Here is a 20826-nt window from a genome sequence, read left to right as displayed (position 1 = left end):
AAGATGGGTTGGTGTTCACTAACTATTCTTGCAACTTTTCTGTAGATTTGAAATTTTCTTAAAAGATGTTACAGGAAAAAGATATTTCTTGTTATGCTTGCTCAACAAAAGCCTACTTCCTCCCAGGTAAAACAGAGCATAAGTATAAAAACACTGGAAATTCTCTAAAATCTTGATTAAAATGCATTGCCAAAATCAGAATAACTTTGTGTGAAAGTCTTATAACAAAAAAGAAAATGCTTATCTTTACTCCAAGAGGTGAGTTAATACATAGTCAGTACTGATGCATACCAAAGTCAAATAATCTGTGATAAAAGAGAAGAATAACAAAAGAAAAGAACAACACAAGACAGCAAAGGCGAACGAAAGATAACCATTCAGGATTGGTGGGAAGCTTTTAAGGAACACCATAAGATTTCACATTTATTCTCCAAGGTAAATAAGGCCCTAGAATTTTAGAACTGAAAAGGGTCAGAGAGAAATAACAGTCCAATAGTTCAATCCTCAATTTGTACGTGATATATTGAAGGGTCAGAGAAAATTATACAGGAGCGGAAGTGTACAAGTGCTTAAAAGCTGGTAAGTGCTTTTAAAGTCGATCTGAAAACCCTTCTTGTGAGTTATAATCAGTATTAGATCAATGTCCCCGTTCTTTCATGGAACTCTTTCTAACAGAAATAAATTTAGTCTCCAATTTTAAATCCTGGCAGTTCTAAAAGTTTGAAGTATTTCCAATTGAATAAAAGTAAGTCAAGTGTTTTCACAAGTTTTTAGAATGATTAACAAAATATATTTGGTAAAGAAAAGGGTATTAAATAAAAAGCAGATGTGGGAACAACAAATAATGAAAAAGTTGAAAAATGACCACGCTACTTGGTAATCTTGCTTTGCCAAATAAAACCACAAATTATTGTGTATCTTCTCCCCACTTCTTAAACCTGCTTCTCAATGACACTTCTATTCATTCATTCATTCATTCAGTTATTCACCTAGTATGTACAAAACATCAGAGGGACTTCAACAGCCAGACTGCAATTTTTTTAAATTATGTAGTATTGACCATCTATTATAGTATTTTTGCGCCTGGATGTGAAGGAAGTTACTTTTTCAAGCCTAAATATGCAACTAAATTGAAATAAACCAATATCTAAGCTTTCCGAAATGTGAACAGCGAGCAAATATATCATAATTCTACATTGGAGGGAAAATATAATCTAAGGGGGAAAAAAATCCACGCTTACTCATGGGACTCTGAACCATGAAGCAACTGGGGAGGTGGCCCTTTATTGGATCTTGCCCTTAATTATGAGGTTCATGCAATCTTAAGCTTAAATTTCAAAAACCATTAATAATTACCCTTAAATGGCAAACAAAAGGAAAATTTCATAATCAGGGTGGTGTGCCTGTGAAGACTATAAAAGTCGCATGATCCTGCTCAGCTCTCCACACTCCTGTTTGATTCTTCTAGCTGCCTCACTGTTCCAGGGCAACCGGGTAAGTGTGATTTTACTATTATCCGGAGCTCCTTCTGCTTGCATTGATATTCACTCTGCTTCCTTTCAGAATGGTATGAAAGATAATGGTCTGGGGAGAAAGTGGGTTTGTGCCATCTAAAGACAGTACCAGTCATTTAGAGGCTAGAAGCTGTAGTCAGGTTTCTTCAAGACCACAGACTACAGTGCAGACCAGGTACATAAAAAGTAAAGAATGTCATAATTACTAATAAAAGTATTTGGCTCCAGGGACTATATCCTAACAGATGTACTCTAAGAACAGACAATTACAATACTGTCTAAGATGATTCTTTTTAAAATACCTGTGGTTCCCACGGGTCCACCCCCTCTCTTCTCCTCCTCCCTCTCTATTTCTTCTCTCCCTCCCCCTTTTTCTTTACTTTCCCCAACCTATGCCAAGGAAACAGCCCAAGGGCACTAAACTCTTGCTGGCAATCACCAGCATAAAACTCCACTTGAGCTTTTTGGTAAATTCATTTCTTTCCCAATTTACAGGGTACCAAAATGAGTGTAAAAAAGTCTCCTGAAGAACTGAAGAAAATTTTTGAAAAATATGCAGCCAAAGAAGGCGATCCAGACCAGCTGTCGAAGGGGGAGCTGAAGCAATTGATTCAGACTGAATTCCCCACTTTACTGAAAGTGAGTGCACCACTGCAGAGCCCGCTGAGCCGGCCTCTGCTGGGGGGCGGGGAGAGAAGGGTGGGGAGATGAAAGGGCACCAGGAGAGGCTGAGGTCTGCAATACTGATCGGAGCTCCATCTGGGGCAGAGCCCACAGCAGCCCAGGTGCGGGCATCGCAGGAGGGAAGCACCTCTTGAACGCGTGCTTTCCTCCCCTGGTGGCAGGTCACAGTTCAGATGGCAAGCTCCTAGAAAGCAGGGGCCAAGCCTTCTAGCCCCCGCAGCCTGGGGGATAGAACTCTCCATCACCGGCCATAGCAAACGGAAGCAGTGATCCCACTTCTACCGAGCTAGGCCTGGAGGACCTGCGGGTCGCCAAGCAAACACACTAAGGCCTTCAGCCTGGATTCAGCAGCTCCGTGCCAGGCTTTAGGACAACAAAGAGGCTGGTAAAATAATATTAGTTGGCTTTGGACGTGCTTCATTGTTATAGGTAGGATCTCTCAACAAGACCAACACTTACTTGGCGGTCCCTTAAGAAAATTCGCTTCTCGCTGACAAATTGCCCTCTGTCGACACCCATTTATATTTAAGAAGCATTTAATTTGTGTTATTGGCATTAAGCATCTAAATTTGTGTTAATGAGGCAACCATGCATTTCTTTTTTTTTTTAAAGATTTTATTGATTTTATTTTTTTCCCCCCAAAGCCCCAGTAGATAGTTGTATGTCATAGCTGCACATCCTTCTAGTTGCTGTATGTGGGACTCGGCCTCAGGATGGACGGAGAAGTGGTGCCTCGATGCGCACCCGGGATCCGAACCCGGGCCACCAGCATCGCAGCGCGTGCACTTAACCACCAAGCCACAGGGCCGGCCCCATTTCTAAACAACTTTCAGGAAAGCATTGCCTTTCCTTAGCTAGAAAGTTTCTCATCAAAGCCTTCTCAGAGTTGTCAAAATCAAAACGCCTCTGGAGGACATGAGGAATAGGGAACGGCTGATTCTCCCTGCTCCAAGGTACTTTCTTTCCCTTGCAACTAAAACCGACCTTCAAAACAGAAGCAACTGCGCAACTATTACATCTGACTTCGTCACTAGCTGTAACTTCAGAAGCAAGCATTTGCTTCCCAGATTTTAACCAGAAATGTCCCTTCTGCCAATATGACATGTGAGAAAGTTTCTGGTTTTAGTTGTTGAGAAGATCTCTGTTTTTTAGTACTAAAAAGAAAAGTGGCTGAATTCAACGACCTTATAACCCAATATCTTATTTTCTTACAGTTAAAATATAAAATAACTTTAAAAAGCAGTTAAAGGTGCTAGCAGAAAAATCAAAAATAAAAATAAAGGTTTCTGAGACAGATTAAATTCTAAAAAAAAAAACCTCAAATTTTTCCAAAAGGAAAAAAAAATAAGAGGAAGGAATAATAATAATAAAAGAAAAATAATAATCTGACAGGGAAGTCTAAGCAATCTACTCAAACAAGTGGTTTTAAAAGGTAAGACTGGTGAATTTTTCCATATTTTTCTATGTTTTATGTATTTCCTATAAAAAACACGTGTGACTTTTATAATTTGGATAAAGGTAGGAAGACCAATGGTAAATTTTGAAAAATCTACGTACAAAGTCATGTACCTGATTATATCTCCATAAGGATTACTAAGGTTTTCCAAGCTATACTCTGTTTACATCATCACCTTGTATGGTTTAGAATCTAGTAAACGCTTCAGGAAAACAGTGTTTGGTATTTATAAAACAGATGCTGAATATCTTACAGTTTGGTCTTATTATCATAACAAAGTGCCAAATGTCTCTGTAGGAATCTTAGGGGTTAAAACATGTCTTTTTTTTTTTTTTTTTTTTTTTTTTATTTATTCAGTTTTTTCCCCCCAAAGCCCCAGTAGATAGTTGTATGTCATAGGTTCACATCCTTCTAGTTGCTGTACGTGGGACTCGGCCTCACGTTGGACGGAGAAGTGGTGCCTTGGGGTGCTCCCGGGATCCGAACCCGGGCCGCCAGCATCAGAGCGCACGCACTTAACCGCTAAGCCACGGAGCCGGCCCAAAACATGTCTTGATGTAGAGATCTGTGGCACAACAATATGAACTTACTTAACACTACTGAACTGTACACTTAAAAATAGTTAAGATGGTAAATGTTATGTTTTTTCCCACAATCAAAAAACAGTTTTGAAGCTGACTTATAAACAATAGGTTTCCTAGGCACTATTTTGCCACAGACAGAAAGTCAGAGCTGTAACGGCTTTAAGACTTGAGTTTTATGGCAGAGACAAAAATTAAGTCTGCTTAAGACACTACAGGAATATCAGTAGTCAGAAGGGAGTCCAGCTGAACATGATCTCATGTAAGCTCTCAAGCAGTGGTTCTCTGAGCGTGATTGGTCCTGGACCAGCAGCATCAACATCACCTGGGAACTTGTTGGTTCCCCACTCCAGGCCTAGTGAAATCAGAAACTCTAGGAGTGGGACCCATCAATCTGTATTTACTAAGGTCAGCAAGCCCATGTGGTAATTCTGATGCACACCAAAGTGTGAGAACCACTGATGCAAAAAGTCATCTTGCACAGTACAGATGTGGGCCACAGCCCAGGGTTTAGGAAAAACTGGGGTGGTTGCTAGTTAAGGGGTTGGACTCTAGAGTCAATGTTTGAACCCCAAGCCCTCTACTCACCAGGTGTGAGCCCTGGAGCAAGTGAGCAGCTGTCTCAGAACCTCAGTCTCCTCATCTGTAAAGTGGATCTCCCCGACAGGGTGGTTGGAAGGACTGCACAGGCTACGGAAAGCCCTTGGCACAGTGCCGGCCAGCAGCAGCCAGCCATGCATGCTGCCTCGGGTTTTATGGCAGCCTAGCCCTGGAGCTGGACGCAAAACCAGCTCCCAGAAAACCTTGGGAAAGGGGTCCTCAACTGTTTGTGGGCCGTGGGCCCCTCGACAGTCCAGTGAAGCCCCCAGGCTCCTTCTCCAAAGAATGTTTTTAGAGGCATAAAGAAAAATACATAAGATTACATAGAAACCCAATTATATTAAAATACACATTATCAATATTAAAATAATAAATGTGTGATATGGTAAAAAAAAAAAAGGGTAGCCAGTTCCGTGACATGGAGCAATACCACAGCTAAGGTTGGTTTTTCTACCTCTACCTCTCAGTAGCATGTGACCAAAAACTCAGCTGCCTTCTTGGAATGCAGACCCAGTGCCTCTCATTTCGGAGAATGTATAGCAGTAACTGATTCATTTTCTCTCCTCTTCCTTATCCCATCCTTTTTGTCTAAAACCAGGGTGCAAGCACTCTTGATGTCCTCTTTCAAGAACTGGACAAGAATGGAGACGGAGAAGTTAGTTTTGAAGAATTCCAGGTGTTAGTAAAAAAGATATCCCAGTGAAGGAAAAAACAAAACAACATCATTCTAAGCACCAAAAGAAGAGTGCCTGGGATGTGGCCCTACTCTGTATGGAATCACCAAAGTCTCTGTTTAATTCTTTGCAATTCTAATAATCTGGCAGTGAAGACCTAATAAAGAAATTCTTAGACATGTCTTACCTTGTCAAGTACTGACCTCCACAGTTTAATAGCTCTGAAGGTAACCTTAGTCTGACGATCTAATTTTATAGATGAAAAAAAATTAAAAAGGCCCAGAATAGTTCCATGATCTCAACCAAGACTACAAAGCTGGTGTCAAACATTTGGAAAGAATTCTGATGTGCCAAACCAATTCCCTCACTCCATTCTTCCACCAGAATAATGCTGTTCCAAAAAATAAAAATAATAACTGTTCCTTGCTCTCCCTCCCCAACTACTCAGTGCTCACATCCTTTCCAATTTGAACTCATATTTCACTCTAGTCAATAGCTAGTGAAAAACAGACTTCAAAAAACAGACACTTGTCTTTAAAGTCATCTCCCAGCACTCGCTGTGCTTTTTGAATGAATGACCCTCTCAGGGAGTAGAAGGGATACAGGACCAAGAGTCAGTTCTGCTCCATCACCGAGGGGGTGGCCTTGGTTCTGGTATGTGATATGTAAAATAAAAGAGACAGGAAGACAGGGCCCTCCCAGCTCTGGCATCCCGTGTGGCTGGGGCGCTCGGTATCTCAGAAAAACAGTTAGCCCTCAAGTTCCCCTTGTTGAGTCCAGCAGCGGGGGAGGGAAGAGGGGAGAGCGTGGGAGGGGAATTTAACCAAAAAACAGAAAAATGACTTCTAACCCCTCCACCAAGAAACAAAGGAGATTTTAGACACAGTGAGGGAATGTTTACATATAATTTGTAGCATTCTAATTCAACACAAGAGCATACTCATGGCATCAAAAGCCTTAAATATTTCTAAGGACTATATTTCTAATATAGTCTAATATAGTCTAAATATTTCTAATGACTATTTAGAGTGATTATATTCCACTGCAGGGATACCCCATAATAGTCTTAACTATTTCCCCATTGTAAGGCGTTTAGATTATTGTCATTTCTGATTCTTCTAAATAATGTTATAATGAGTACCTGTTCATATCTCTGTCAACATAGCAGATTTCCTTAGGAGAATTTCTGAGAAGCAAATGCCTGAGTCAGTGGGTATTAATATTTTTATGGTTTGTGAAACAGACCACCTAACTGATTTTCCACAGGTTGTATTGATTCATATTTCTACAAACAGGGAAGAGAACACCAGCTTCACTCTTCAGGCAGCATTAGCTGGTCCCATTTTAACAACTTTATTAGTCACAAGAGTGTACATCTTTATTCGTTTCTGTTTTTAACAGGAATCCTCTACTATTTCACCACTGAGTTTACTGTTGGATATTTGTTTGCAAAACGTATTCTTTCTCCTGTCTAAGAAGTACGCTTCTCTTCCTAGTTTGCTATGAGATTGTGCGTACCAGGGTTTAGATACTATAGACTGCCTATTGAGAATCTATGGTGATATGGAGGTTGTCTCTTTTGTTTGATCAATATGATGCATTAATCTATTTAATTCCCGGGATAAATACACTATCCAGTCATGATCAGTTATTCTTTAATGCTTTTTAAATTAGACAGTCTACTATTTTATTTAAGATTTTTCACATCTTTGTTAATAACCAACATTAGTCTATAGTTTGGGATTTTATTTTTTGCTGCATGTGCTTTGTTGAGTTCTAATATCTAGGTCATGCTAGCTTCCCATTTTAGCCTATGTTCTGGATCTCAATGAGCCACTCGCAGAGTAAATACACATTATGTCTTTCAACTCCAATATATATAAAGCACCTACTATGCACAAGGCATTATACAAGATGCCATAGGAGATACAAATTTCCAGAGAGATCTCTGGAAGATCCTAAGATCTCTCTGAGATCCTAAGTCAGTAAGTCTGGGATCAGGCCAGGGAAAGTCTTCATCGAAGAAGTAGTATTTCAACTGGGATTTGTAGGAAAAGCCTTGAGGGGAGCCTACAGGTAAGGGGCAGCACTGGGCATTCAAAAAGAGAGAAAATACTCCAAGTAAACACACCATGTCCAAGTGCAAGGCAGTTCAGGGGGCACACATACTACGTTTTGGGTGGAAAGCCAGCTATGAGGAATAAAGAGAGCACACTGGCTTCAGATCATGGAAGTCCTTGGTTGCCACGCCAAACCAAGGTCAGAAAGGGAGCAGGAAGGTGTAGGAGTCACAGAGTGACGTGAATGTGCTTTAGGAAGATGAGGTGGCACCAACAAAGGGTCTGCAAGGGAGGAGCGGTCAAAGAGTGGAGGCCAGGGTTAGGCAGGAGGCCTCCAAGGCAAATTGGGCAAGCTAGGCAGGTCTCGAAGGAACAATAGCAATGCACAGGAAACGTACGGGAGAGAGACCTTCTCCACCTGGCTGAGATTTACTGACTTGGATGAATTATCGTTTGAGGGTTAACCCTCAAGAAGGATGAAAATGTTGTGTGTGGTGTGGATGTGTGGTTTCTGTATGTGTGTGAGGGGTGTGCGTGTGTATGTACACATGTCTACTTCATTGGCCTTCTTGGGCTGGTTTCCAATGCTGATCTCATCTCCCACATCCAACAGGATTCACCTGAATTTCCTCTTGAGTCAACAGTACCAGCATTTTGTCAGCCACAAAACTCCAATCCTCATTAGACTGTAGGCTCCACCAGGGCAAGAATTTTTATCTGTTCTTTTCACTGATGTAGCGCCAAGTCTAGATCAGAGCCCGGCACACGGGAGAGGCTCAAAAGCTATTTACTAAATGAATAATTCTTGACTATCCAGTCACTAAATCTTATTGACTTATTCCATAAAGCCGCTTTGCCGGCTGGGTCTTTCTACAGTAACTCCCACTCCCACTGGGCTCCTTAGATCGCAGACCGAGGCTGCTGTAATACTCAATCACGTGCCCTGCCTGAAGTCTTTTCTCCCTGTCTATCTCCCATGCTAGCTGAATCTTTCTAAAGCACCCATTCTATTGGAAAGCCCTCAGTCATGAGTATGGTATTTGCATAATACGTCACAGTTAACAGGTATCAGCCTACGGGTTCCCTATTGCCTTCAGGATTAATCTTGGCACTGACACTCAAGGACCTCCACAAATCCACACCAATCTCCTTTGTTTCCCTCCACTTCCCTACAGGAGCCATGTGCTTCAGCCAAGCTACTCCCTATATTGTGACCAAATCTTGGACATTCCAGCCTAGCATATGCCTCCCCTCCTTTCTATGAAGTCTCCAAGCCTTTGACAATCTTCTCTTCTTACTCCAACCCACAGCATTTTTTTCCCGACTCTGAATTCTTAAGTATCTAAGGTCTACTTGCGCGCTGCAATACCATGGCCACTAGATCAGGTGGCTATGGACACTTAAATTAATTAAAACTAAATAAAATTTAAAATTCACTTCCTCGGCCACACTAGCTACATTTCGAGTGCTCCATAGCCCCATGTGGCTAGTGGCTACCATATTGGATGGCACCGATACAGAACATTCTATCATGGCAGAAAGCTCTAGTTGACAGCATTGGTAGCATTAATGAGAGAGTATTTACATACTGCCTATGTATTTGGTTATATATTTCACCAGTCTATGCCTTGTGTCTCCAACTAAACTGCAAGCAGGGCTGTCGCACAGATCATTTGTAATACACTATATTTAGGACTGCACTTAAGTGGACTAGCTCCAAAGGCACAGTGACTTTTTTCTTTTGAATAATGTCTTTCCACTACCATCCAGTTATTTCTACTGCAAAAAAAATCTTTCAAGTGATTGAAATATCTATTCCTAAGGCATTTCCCATTGAGCTCAAGGTATAAAAGCTTTAAAATACATTAGCTTTGAAGAACTCATTTAGTCATTCATTTACTGCTAAAATTATGGACTACCCTTGTGATTCACTAATGGGGGGTTATGCTTAGCTACGCTGTCTCCTTTCAAAAAGTAGACTCAGGTAAGGGGGAGGGCCAGGTGGAAAAGATGCCCTAGCCATTAGGCAGCAGCCATCATGCCTAGAAGAATTTTTCTTTCTCCAGATAGAAAGCAGCTACTATGGCCAACAGCCTGATATCAACTCTGAACCTATCATCCCCATAGAGACAGGATTAAGAGACTATTAGGCTCCCAGACTGGTCCATAAAAGGCTATTTTGCCTACAGTATAGGTGTCTTCTTGATGGCTGCTTTTACGGGAAAAAAGTTCTTTAGCCCAAACTAAGCTCCAAATGACTTCTGTAAGATCATTTTGTTAGTTGGGAGATGCTTACTACAATGTTCTAAATGCAAAGCAGCCTTCAAAGTAATAAAAGTTGCCTGAAAGGTTACTCTAAGTGGAGTCTGGGTTTTTTTAATGCCTAAATTTGCTTTCCATATGAAGCTGTCAGAAAAAAACATGGAAGTAGAAAATATTTCAAACAGGGCTTCAACTAAAGATAGGAAAATGTTATGCATTAGTTATGCTTAATGTGTAACACAAATTATCCTTCACCTCAGTCGACTTTTAATTATATGTGACTATTTCACAAATCCATTGTGTCAGATGTACAATTAATTTTGACTTTGAAAATTCCCAGATCAAAAAGGGGTAAAAGAAGTCATATCTATAATAAATAACTAAAATTAAAATAATCTCAAATTCCCATGTGCATCTGCTTAAAATGCTTTGAATTTCTCACGTTTACTTACCAATACCACCATCCAAGTGTGCATGTGTGTGTTGACATGTTTGAAGGTGGAACATGGATTCTGTTTTCAGGATGTTATATCTTACGTAAATTCAGATTTTTAAAGTTACTATTTTCAGTAAACAGAAAAGAAATGCTAAAAATTAAGCACATCTATCTACCTAAACATCGGATTGAGATCATTCTTCCTATATATGTCTCAAAAGCCAAAAATATTCTAAACATAAAGTCCACAATGCCGTTGTTAAAGAGAAAAACAACAGGCCCAAAAAGGCGTCCTTTGGGCTAAAGACCATGAGACCAAACCTAGATTTCATACCTGACCTAATTTCAGGAATGTAATCTTAATCGACCAGTCTGGAATTTCCTGACTAACACTAGTGAGGCATCTGCAGGATAAAACCCCTGCTGCTCCCTTCCCCTCAAAGAGAAGATGTCCTGGCTCAAAATAATCCTTTCTTTTGCTTTGCTAGTAACTTCCTTGCCCCACCCTCCTTCCTACAAATACCTTCCATTTTGTACAGCTCCTTGCAGTATCTCTCTACTTGCTAGATGGGATGCTGCCCGATTCATGAATTGTTGAATAAAGCCAATTAGATCTTCAAATTTACTCTGCTGAATTTTGTTTTTTAACATCATGAACTATCTTCTACATGAACTGGAGAGATCTGAAGCCGAATTCAAGGTCAAGGGTGTTAGCAGCAGCCACATGACTGATATAAAGTTGGAATGCAAGTCAGTTACAGCTGTGTTCCTGGTAAGCATTATCTAGAAAGCAGGTAAAACTACTTTGAAGCGGGCCAAAAAATCAGACTTGCTGTAGAACACTAAATATTCTCCAAATTCCCAACGCCTTCTATTTCACCTTGTGGATTAAGCAGAGAAATGACACAATAAAATAAATTTTACTCATTCTCTCCTGGTACTCAGAAAGAGTCTCCTTTCACTCTTAGAAAAAAATCTCTCTCCCTTTTATGTGTATAAGTGACACCTCCTCTTAGATATCTGTCCTGGATGCCAGTGTCTCTATCGATTTCATAAGCAACCATAAGATTAATCATGCATGCCAAGGGAGGGTCATGATGGTCCATGAAGGAGAGCAGAATTTGCCACCCCAAAATTTGTCTCTCTGGCATAAGGATTACCTTGAGCTGATTTTTCTTTTCTTTTTTTTTTTTTGCTGAGGATGTTTTGCCCTAAGCTAACATCTGCGCCAATCTTCCTCTATTTTGTACATGGGTTACCACCACAGCATAGCCACTCACAAGTGGTGTAGGTCTGCGCTGAGGAATTGAACCCAGGCGCACCAAACTTAACCACTAGGCCATGGGGCCAGCCCCTTGAGCTGATTATTTTTAAGAAACAACAGACAGGGCCGGCCCTGTGGCTTGGTGGTTAAGTGCGCGCACTGCAATGCTGGTGGCCCGGGTTCGGATCCCGGGTGCGCATAGAGGCACCACTTCTCCGTCCATCCTGAGGCCGAGTCCCACATACAGCAACTAGAAGGATGTGCAGCTATGACATACAACTATCTACTGGGGCTTTGGGGGGAAAAAATTAAATAAATAAAATCTTTAAAAAAAAAAAAAAAAGAAACAACAGACAAAGGAGAAGCTCTGAAAACCTACCCTTTTGTAAGAGACATTTACATTTATAAAGGAACTCTCCATTTGTAAGGGGGTCTCCCTCTCTGTACCAGGAAGAAGAGGATGACCAAATCTGCAGAAACTCTTATCAGTGGAGAAGGCAGGACTTAAATCTGCATAACAACCTGAACCTTGTTTACTTGCTTTGCCTGGTCACCTCCCATAACTGCCCCTGCCAACACCTTCTTTTGTCTTTAGCTAGAGATGGTATTTAAGGTGGTGACTTGGTCCATTTCAGGGAATTCCTCAGTTTTCCTGGGTCTCTCCCATGTATACAGGAGGTATAGATGTTACTAAACTTCTGTTTGTTTTTCTCCTGTTAATCTGTCTTTTATTACAGTGGAGTCTCAGCCAAGAACCTAGAAGGATAGAGAGAAAATCATTTTCCCTCCCCAACACCCATGAAACAGATTTTAGCAGCAAATATACCCTAAAAGAGGCTCCTGGTTTCCAAATTATTTACTTTTTTAGCTAGAAGGGCCAGAATGGCCATTACCCACTGTAAGTCATTGTTATTTCCTCGAGTTTAAGTGATTCCCCAGGCTTCCTCGTGTTTGCTGCCTGGTGATTCTATTACCTTAGTCTTTTTCTTTAATAAGACTTCTTACCATTGTCACAAAGGCTGGCTATTTTTCTCCAACAAACTGATTGCAGGCCATAAAGATGTTCAGTAGCAATTAGGTTTTATTGTTCTCATCTCACTTATGAGGATAGAAGCTATCAAAATGTAAAACGCACATATCCTCTGACTTAGCAATTCCCCTTCTAGGAATTCATCCCATAGAATTATGTATGTGTGGGTACAAAGACATATGTACACGGATACTAATTTGCAGCATGATTTAAAGTAGCATAATAATGGACACAACCTAAATATTCATCAATATGAGACTGGTTAAATAAAGAATGATGCATACAGCAGGGTAAGCACATGGGAGATCCCTGTGCATTGATGTGGAGCAGTCGGTACAAAAAACAAGGGAGAACAGTGTCTCAAGCATGCTAACATATGGATTTTTATAAAAGGGAACACGTATCCATGTATGTGTGTGGGTAGGTGGGTGTACACACACACACACACACACAATCTTTGGAAGAATAACAAAAGAAATGGATGAAGGTAGTTACCTCTGGGGAAGGGAACAGAGGTGAGGTAGGGGCAGAGAAAAGGCCGTTTTATACCTTTTCTGTAGGGCTTAACTTTTTTACCCTGTGTATAAATGTTTTAAACACACACACACACACACACACACACACACTCACACACCCAGTAAAGGATAGTCATCAAAGAATTAACCTTGCCAAAGCTATCTAACAGTGGCACCTACTGGTAAAGTCACTTCCTACTCCAAAGTATTATCTTAAAAAAGAAAACACATGGTTTGCCAGGCACAGCCATTTCAGCCATCAGTCAGGAAATACATTTCTATTAAAGCCTTATAAGGAACTCTTCACTCATATTAGGTCTTCTGAGCATAAGACTTAAAATTACCATCTGGCTGGGAAGCTACGGCTCATTATAGTATGAATTGCAAGCCATAAAACGGAGTGAAAACTATCTCTCTATCCTTCAATGCTGTGCTCTCCACTCCAGCATATAGTGTGAAGTGAAAAAAGCAAAGCAGGAAACATGCGCAAAGTATGCTACCATTTATCTAAGAAGGGGCAGGGGTTACAAGCAGACATGCAGGTTTACTTATATTTTAAAAATGGAAAGATAACCCATAAAAAAAAAAAAGAATTAATGGTTGCCATAAGGGAAGGAAGGGAATAGGTTGGAGGGGAGAGGAATAGAACTAGATTTCTCTAAATCAGTGGTTCTCAATGGGGGCTATTCTGCCTGTGTCCCCAGGGGATGTTTGGCAATGTCTGGAGGTACTTTTATTGTCACAATTGTGGGTTGGGAGGACTGTACTACTGACGTCTAGTGAACAGAGGCCAAGGATGCTGTTGAACATCCTACAGTGCACAGGACAGCCTCCCTACAACAAAAAATGCTCCGGCCCAAATGTCAGTAGTGCTAATTATATATCTAATAAGGAACTTGTATCTAGAATACATAAAGAACTCTTACAACTTAACAATAAAAAGACAAATAACCCAATTTAAAAGTGGGCAAAGGATCTGAATAAACAGTTCTCCAAAGATGATATACAAGTGGCCAATAAGCATATGAAAAGATGTTCAACATCCTTAGACATCAAGGAAATTCAAATCAAAGCCACAGTGAGCTACAACTCCACACCTCCTAGGATGGCTATAATCAAAAGGACAGACAATAATGAGTGTTGAGGATGTGGAGAAATTGGAACCCTCATACACTGCTGGTGGGAATATAAAATGCTGCAGCCACTTTGGAAAAGAGTCTGGCAGTTCCTCAAATGGTTAAACATACAGTCCTCATAAGACCCATAACTCTACTCCTAGGTATATACCCAAATGAAATGAAAACATTATGTCCACACAAAAACTTATACAAGAATGTATATAGCAGCATTATTCATAAGAGCCAAAAAAGTGGAAACAACCCAAATATCCATCGATGGATGAATGGATAAATAAAATGTGGTATATCCATATAATGGAATATTATTCAGCAATAAAAAGAAACAAAGTACTGACAGATGCTACAACATAGACAGACCTTGACAATGTTATCCTAAGTGAAAGAAGACAGTCACAAAAAGCCACATATTGTATGATTCCATTCATATAAAATGTCCAGAAAAACCACATCTAAAGATTTCTCAAAAAAATTAAAAATAGAAATACCATATGACCCAGCTATCCCACCATGGGTATTTATCCAAAGAACTTGAAATCAACAATTCAAAGAGGCTTATACACCCCCATGTTCATTGCAGCATTATTCACAATAGCCAAGATGTGGAAGCAACCCAAGTGCCCATCAACTGAGGAACGGATAAAGAAGATGTGGTATATACATATATACAATAAATAATACTCAGTCATAAAAAAAGACAAAATCATCCCATTTGCAACAACATGGATGGACCTGGAGGCTATTATGTTAAGTGAAATTAGCCAGACAGAGAAAGACAAATACTGCATGATTTCACTCATATGTGGAAGATAAACAAACACATGGACAAAGAGAACAGATTAGTGGTTACCAGAGGGGAAAAGGGTTGGGGGGTGGGAGAAAGGGGTAAAGGGGCACGTAAGTATGGTGACTGACAAATAATAACGTACAACTGAAATTTCACAATGTTATGAACTATTATGACCTCAATAAAATAATAAAATTTAAAAAAAACACACATCTATAGAGACAGAGAACAGATTAATGGTTTCCTAGGGCTGGGAAGATAGGAGGCTTGGGGGTGTCAGCTAAGGGGTGTGGGGTTTCTTTTTGGGGTAATCAAAATGCTCCAAAATTGATTGTGGTGATGGTGGCAGAGATCTGTCAATATGCTAAGTCAATGAATTACACACTTTCAATGGCTACATTTTATGGTATGAGAATTATATCTCAATAAACTGTTAAAAATATCACAATGGTGGGGTGTGTACTCTGATAGAGGTGTGTGCGAGGCACATCAGGTGGAGGCAGGAAAGAAAGGAGGTCAGGAAAGACTCCCAGGATGAACAGGAAGTTGTCAGTAATCAGGTTTGGTTAATTTTTTTAATTAAATTCTTCATTGGTTTTATTGAGATTCCAGGGGAGATTCCAGGGTGGTTGCAGGAAGCGGGACATCTCAGGGAATCTCAGGATACACCCAAAAAATGTGTTCAGATTGTCCAAACATAACACCTCAAGCACACGGGGGACTGTTATGTCCCTGTTATGGAGGGACAGGGATGCCATGGGATGAATTAGCAAAGCGGCAGGTGACAGAGCACGTCGGCCTGCCAAGAATCTTGGACTGAATATTTTATGGGAAAAGGAATCAGTGGAAGATGAGGAACAGCAGAAGAACAGTTGTCACTTTTGTTTTAGAAAGACAGATGACCGACAATGTGGAAACTAGACAGACGGGGGATGAGTCCAGAGACAGGACAGCCCATTTATTTATATTAGTTGTTATAAATTGTTGTCACAGTCAATTTAATCCTTTCCTAAACATTAAGCTTGAAAATGGCTGCAAAGAAAAGCCAGTCCATGATCGTGTCTTTCTTCAAGGCACAGCTGACAAGATGGACCATTGAGAACAAAGCAGTTTGATGTAAAAATAATAATAATAGTAATAATAATCATAAAATCATATATAATTTTAAATGTCCTGATGTGGTAATGAAAAAATAATTATAAACACCCCTTATGAGTTTAGGCAAGAGCCAGAAACAAAATGACAATAACCCAACCCGGAAAGATAAACAAGCCACTTACCAGAGGAACACGGGCATTTGGCTCAAATTCTGTGGAACTAGCATCTAAAGATTAAGAAACGAGTTCAGTAATTCACCAATATTGCTGAAAAATATTTTAAGTAATAAGAATTTTTTTATAAAAGGTTATTAGCCAATCTCAGACTTACCTTTCAACTTAAGGCAGTTTCTTGCAAACTCTATCACTGCTAGCTGCATCCCAAGGCAAATTCCTATGTCAAGAAGCACATAGATAAAGCAAATGAACATATTTTGCATTGCTTCGTATTTTCTGTTCATTTGTTGGCTGTCTGTCCCCTCCATCGAGGGCTCCGGGAGAGCGAGACTCTGCCTGTCCGGTTCGCTGCTGGACCCTCTGCCCTCAGAACGCCTGTGGCAGAGGCAGGGAAGGGGTTTGGATGACCCGGAGTTGATGAAGAAGGAATGTGAGGTTAGAAAAGGGCAGGAGAGGACAGAGCAAGGTGCAAAAGGCAAATCTGCCTCCTTCCAAACTTGTCTCTAAATCGAGGCGTATGTGTGGGCTGCAGGGCTGTCCCAGAGCGCGTGATTCCTTCAGAGAAGATCTAACACACTCCAACTCCAGAGGGAGTCTCCGTGGGCTGGACTTCACACTCTCTCTTTACAAGGTAGTTTCACAGGCTTAAATATGGGCTTTGCCTGAGGGCAGCCCCAGGCTAGCCAGCTGGCTGGGATCTAAGCAGCGCCTACAGGCGGGCAGTGGAGCGGGAAGTCTGTGCCAGGCTGCTAAGCCCAGAACAGCCCCCTCACCTCACTGTAGGAAAACAGCAGCAGCTGGGGGAGTTGGCACCTCCACTGTGGGCCTGGGTGTGGTGGAGAGCAGGGAAGGGAGATGCAAAATGGAACTGAACAGAGAGCTCGATCAGGAGGAAAAAAGACCTGCATAGCCTCAGATCTGCTGTCACACGGATGCGCCCTTCACCCATCTCCACATTCACTGCGGCCCACCAATTCTCTCCACTAAACTAATGCCAAGGAGCATTCCAGATGCTTTTTTTTTTTAATAATTTTATTTATTTATTTATTTTTCCCCCCAAAGCCCCAGTAGATAGTTGTATGTCATAGCTGCACATCCTTCTACTTGCTGTATGTGGGATGCGGCCTCAGCATGGCCAGAGAAGCGGTGCGTCGGTGCGCGCCCGGGATCCGAACCCGGGCCGCCAGCAGCAGAGCACGTGCACTTAACCGCTAAGCCACGGGGCCGGCCCTCCAGATGCTTTTATAGACATATCCAAGGTATGCAAGGGACTCAAAGGAGACAGCAATCAATATATTGGGCACAGCAGAACAAAAGTCAAAAAGCATGAAACAGCTGAGTGGTCTAGGGGGACTTCAGAAAGTTCCATATGGCTAGCACATGAAGAGATGCTGCGGTAAAGAGAAAGCTAAAGAACACTAACCACGTTCAGACAGAAACCAAACAAGATTACTTCAAAAGAAAACAGCGGCAGATGAGCATAGACAGGTAAAACAAAGCAAGGTATCAAGGTACTACTCCTGGCTTCTCTTTTGAAAATGGATCCCAACTGGAGAGCATCTAGGAAGCTATTGAAAGAACAGGCAATGGGAAATATGAACAGTCTGCTGATAGTAAAAGGCACCGAAGCCTGTCCACTCGGTTCACAAACCCACCAGTACATCCACACACAGTGTGAAACACAGCCTCTCCCCACTCCCCCTCCTGCCTGAATCCCCGACTGCAGGGCTGCCTTTAGCCTGTCAAGGTTCCATTTCATCTGGTTTCACTGGTCCAGAAGCCATGCTTTGCAATCAAACAAAAGCATTAAAAAGACCCAGCTCTACCAAATTTTAACAGAGCTGTTCCTGTAATGTTAGATGGTCTTTCTGTATTATCTTTTCTAGAAGCAGCACATAAATTTCAACTTAAACATTCTTTTTTTCTGATTAGAAAGAACACTGTGGACGTCTGTTGAACGCTTCTCTGCTTGAAGAGGTGAAAAGACGGATTCGGGTGGGAATCGGAGGTGAGGGCAGGTGTGGACAGCGACTTCTCCCAGCCTCTTGCTCCCCAACCAGAACAGTGGTAAGTTCTCCTAGGTCGACAAATTTTTCAGTAAAGGGCCAGATAGTAAAGATTTTAGGCTTTTAAACCTGTAGGGTCTCAAATTCTGCCAGTGTACCGCCAAGGCAGCCATACACAATATGTAAACAAATTGGTGTGGCTGTGTTCCAACAAAACTTTATTTACAAAAACACCACGAGCCAGGTATGGTTTGCAGGATGTACTTCGCTGATCCCTATAGCAGACTCTTTGGCACCTGAATATTCAAATCTGAGATTACACCTTTCATCTTAACAAATCCTATCAAGTGTAACCCCCACTACGTGTCAAAAACCTAATAAACTCATAGTTAGAATCCATAAACATGAGTTTTACCCAGAAAAGGAATCTTCTTTGCCCTTGCCCAAGAAATCGCCTGGAGTTTTCCTGATGTTCCTCTGATTCCGAAGCCTCCTGGCACAAGAACACCACTGCAATCAAGACAAGACGAGGGTGAATTTGACGTTATTTTTATTTTTAAAACTCTTATTTTCAGCCAGTCATGCTTACTGATCTCAAATTGAACACTTGGCACAATCACTAAAGAACACACTTGGGGTCTATTTTCAGAATTGATTACATGATTTCACATCCTGAACTTTCTTCTTGAAACCCTCCCAATGTTATGAAGAAGTTGCGACAATTTCTCACAACTGACCTCAATATATATTTTCTGATAGGTCTCTGCGGCACGTGCGCATAGTGACTAAGAAATGCAATTCTATTAAAAATGCCACTGAGAGAATTATCTGAATAAAAATAGGTTAAGGTTCTTTTAAAAGCACTATTATAAAAATGTTAAGATCTCTTACATAATCAGAAAGAGTTAAACTGGTAAAATCAGCCTTCGATTTCAATTGCTAATTATGTAGTGGCACATGAACATTTCCTGGTTAGGAGACACTTTAGAGACCTTCTATGTAAACACTCTCATGTGAAAAAGACAGGAGTCCAAGAGAAAAACTGGTAGGGTCACGCTACCCTCACAATACAATGCTGCCCCCAAGAGTTCTGTCAATTACTTATGAAATAAAACCTAGAATCAAGTGGAAAAGAAAATAAAACCAAGAAAGAAGGGTTGTCATTCTTGTACTTTAACTTTGTATATGTAAGATCTATCTCTGCATCTTTCAGTAGCATCAACACACTTTCTCTACAATACGGTATCCCCATCCTCCCCAAAATAAAACCATTTCCCTTGCACACTCCACTAACATTAACATGGCACATTATAAAGTAAAGGCAGTGTGAATGCGGCACAACCACTCACAATGGCCATAAGTAATCCAAACTACCTTTCACAATGAACAAAAATTAGTAATTGGGGTAAATTGGATCATTATGGAAAAAGCACAATCGTGTTCTTCTAACTGGTATGGATGGTCCTCAGGACTCACTCAGCTTTGCATAGCTTCTGCCAAGCTTCATGGAATTTCACAGGGTCCTCAGTTTCAGTGCTCTGCTCCAGATCAATGGAGTCTATGTACTAAAAAACATCCAACAGATTAAACGAACATTTAAGAAAAATAAATACTGGAAAATACTAGAGCTGTCTAGCACTATGACACAATTATTCAATAACTACTTATTATGCAAACACTGTACTGGTCACTTAGGACAGAAAAGCATGATTTCTGTCCTGTGGCTCTTAGAACCTTTCAGGAAGATTACGAAACCAAATAACCAGGCATCCACACCATAGTGTGACAACAGCTATGATGGGCCAAGAAGAGAATGCTGCGGAAGTAACCAGGAGCCACACCTAACCTAGAGCTGGACACAGCAGGAAAGAAGGGAAGGAGTGCCAACAGGGAAGATCTCTGAGGACGTGATGTCCAAGAGGCTCAGCCCTCGAGGAGGAGCAGAAGCAAGATAAGCATGTGTGTGCATGTTGGCAGACAGGGGGGAAGGTGTGCAGGAGACAAAGGGAGTGGAGGAGGCGAAGGAACAGTTTGTATGAAACCTCAGAGGAAAGACAGAAAGTGGTGGCCACTCTGGGGCCCTCAAATGAGGCTCCACCCAGTGAGAGGATAAGTTTCCAGTTGAAGCCACTGAAAGGTCTTAAGTAAGGGAACAATAGGAAAAGAGAGAACAGAGAGGGATTCTAGAAAGATCACTCTGGTACAGTGTGGGAAATGGAGGGAAGACTGGAAACCAGTCAGGAAGTTGCTGCAATAAGCCAGGTGAGATAAACACAGCAGCAAACTTGTCTAAAAAGAATATGACAAGACCGTGATTCAAATAGTACTTAGCAGAAGCTAATGTCAATGAATTCTATTAAACGAAAAATCATGTATTAAATGAAAAATCAGAAGCTAATGTCAATGAACCCTATTAAATGAAAAATCATGTACAATTCCTATGTACATAACAGTCCCTATATAGCTATATTATTTTAGTATTTCTTTTGTAAAAATTACTATCTGAATATATCTTAAGATACAAAATTTTAAAGGCTTTATAAAATT

At 40.9% G+C, this 20826-nt stretch overlaps 2 protein-coding genes across 7 annotated transcripts in view; one reads left to right on the top strand and one right to left on the bottom strand.

Moving 5' to 3' along the window:
• Nucleotides 1-20826, bottom strand: part of CTPS2 (CTP synthase 2) — a 98721-nt gene that overhangs the window by 46239 nt on the left and 31656 nt on the right. For 5 of the 6 annotated variants that reach the window (XM_087427774.1, XM_087427775.1, XM_087427772.1 and 2 more), the window contains 4 exons: nt 19756-19844; nt 18695-18789; nt 16428-16490; nt 16280-16323 (listed from right to left, as the gene is read on the bottom strand). In XM_087427774.1, coding sequence (XP_087283900.1) covers nt 16280-16323; nt 16428-16490; nt 18695-18789; nt 19756-19844 — 291 coding nt within the window. Of the gene's footprint in view, nt 1-3552; nt 4220-16279; nt 16324-16427; nt 16491-18694; nt 18790-19755; nt 19845-20826 lie in introns of those variants that run through there. The other variant, XM_087427773.1, reaches the window with a different exon arrangement.
• On the top strand, nt 1426-5686 carry S100G (S100 calcium binding protein G). The gene is made up of 3 exons (XM_004435158.3): nt 1426-1494; nt 2010-2153; nt 5434-5686. Exons 1-3 carry the CDS (start codon nt 1426-1428, stop codon nt 5536-5538), a joined length of 318 nt encoding a protein of 105 aa, XP_004435215.2. The 3' UTR covers nt 5539-5686.

Source organism: Ceratotherium simum, chromosome X (genome assembly GCF_057802395.1).
Source record: "Ceratotherium simum simum isolate JZ-2026a chromosome X, ASM5780239v1, whole genome shotgun sequence".
Lineage (NCBI taxonomy): Eukaryota > Metazoa > Chordata > Mammalia > Perissodactyla > Rhinocerotidae > Ceratotherium > Ceratotherium simum.
This window is presented reverse-complemented; position numbering and strand designations above follow the sequence as displayed.

Bases quoted from the DNA above. Each gene is read 5' to 3' on its own strand.
- S100G (XM_004435158.3), top strand. From the start codon at position 1,426: ATGATCCTGCTCAGCTCTCCACACTCCTGTTTGATTCTTCTAGCTGCC. The intron at 1,495-2,009 runs GTAAGTGTGATT...CCCAATTTACAG, and splicing joins CACTGTTCCAGGGCAACCGG to GGTACCAAAATGAGTGTAAA. The intron at 2,154-5,433 runs GTGAGTGCACCA...GTCTAAAACCAG, and splicing joins AATTCCCCACTTTACTGAAA to GGTGCAAGCACTCTTGATGT.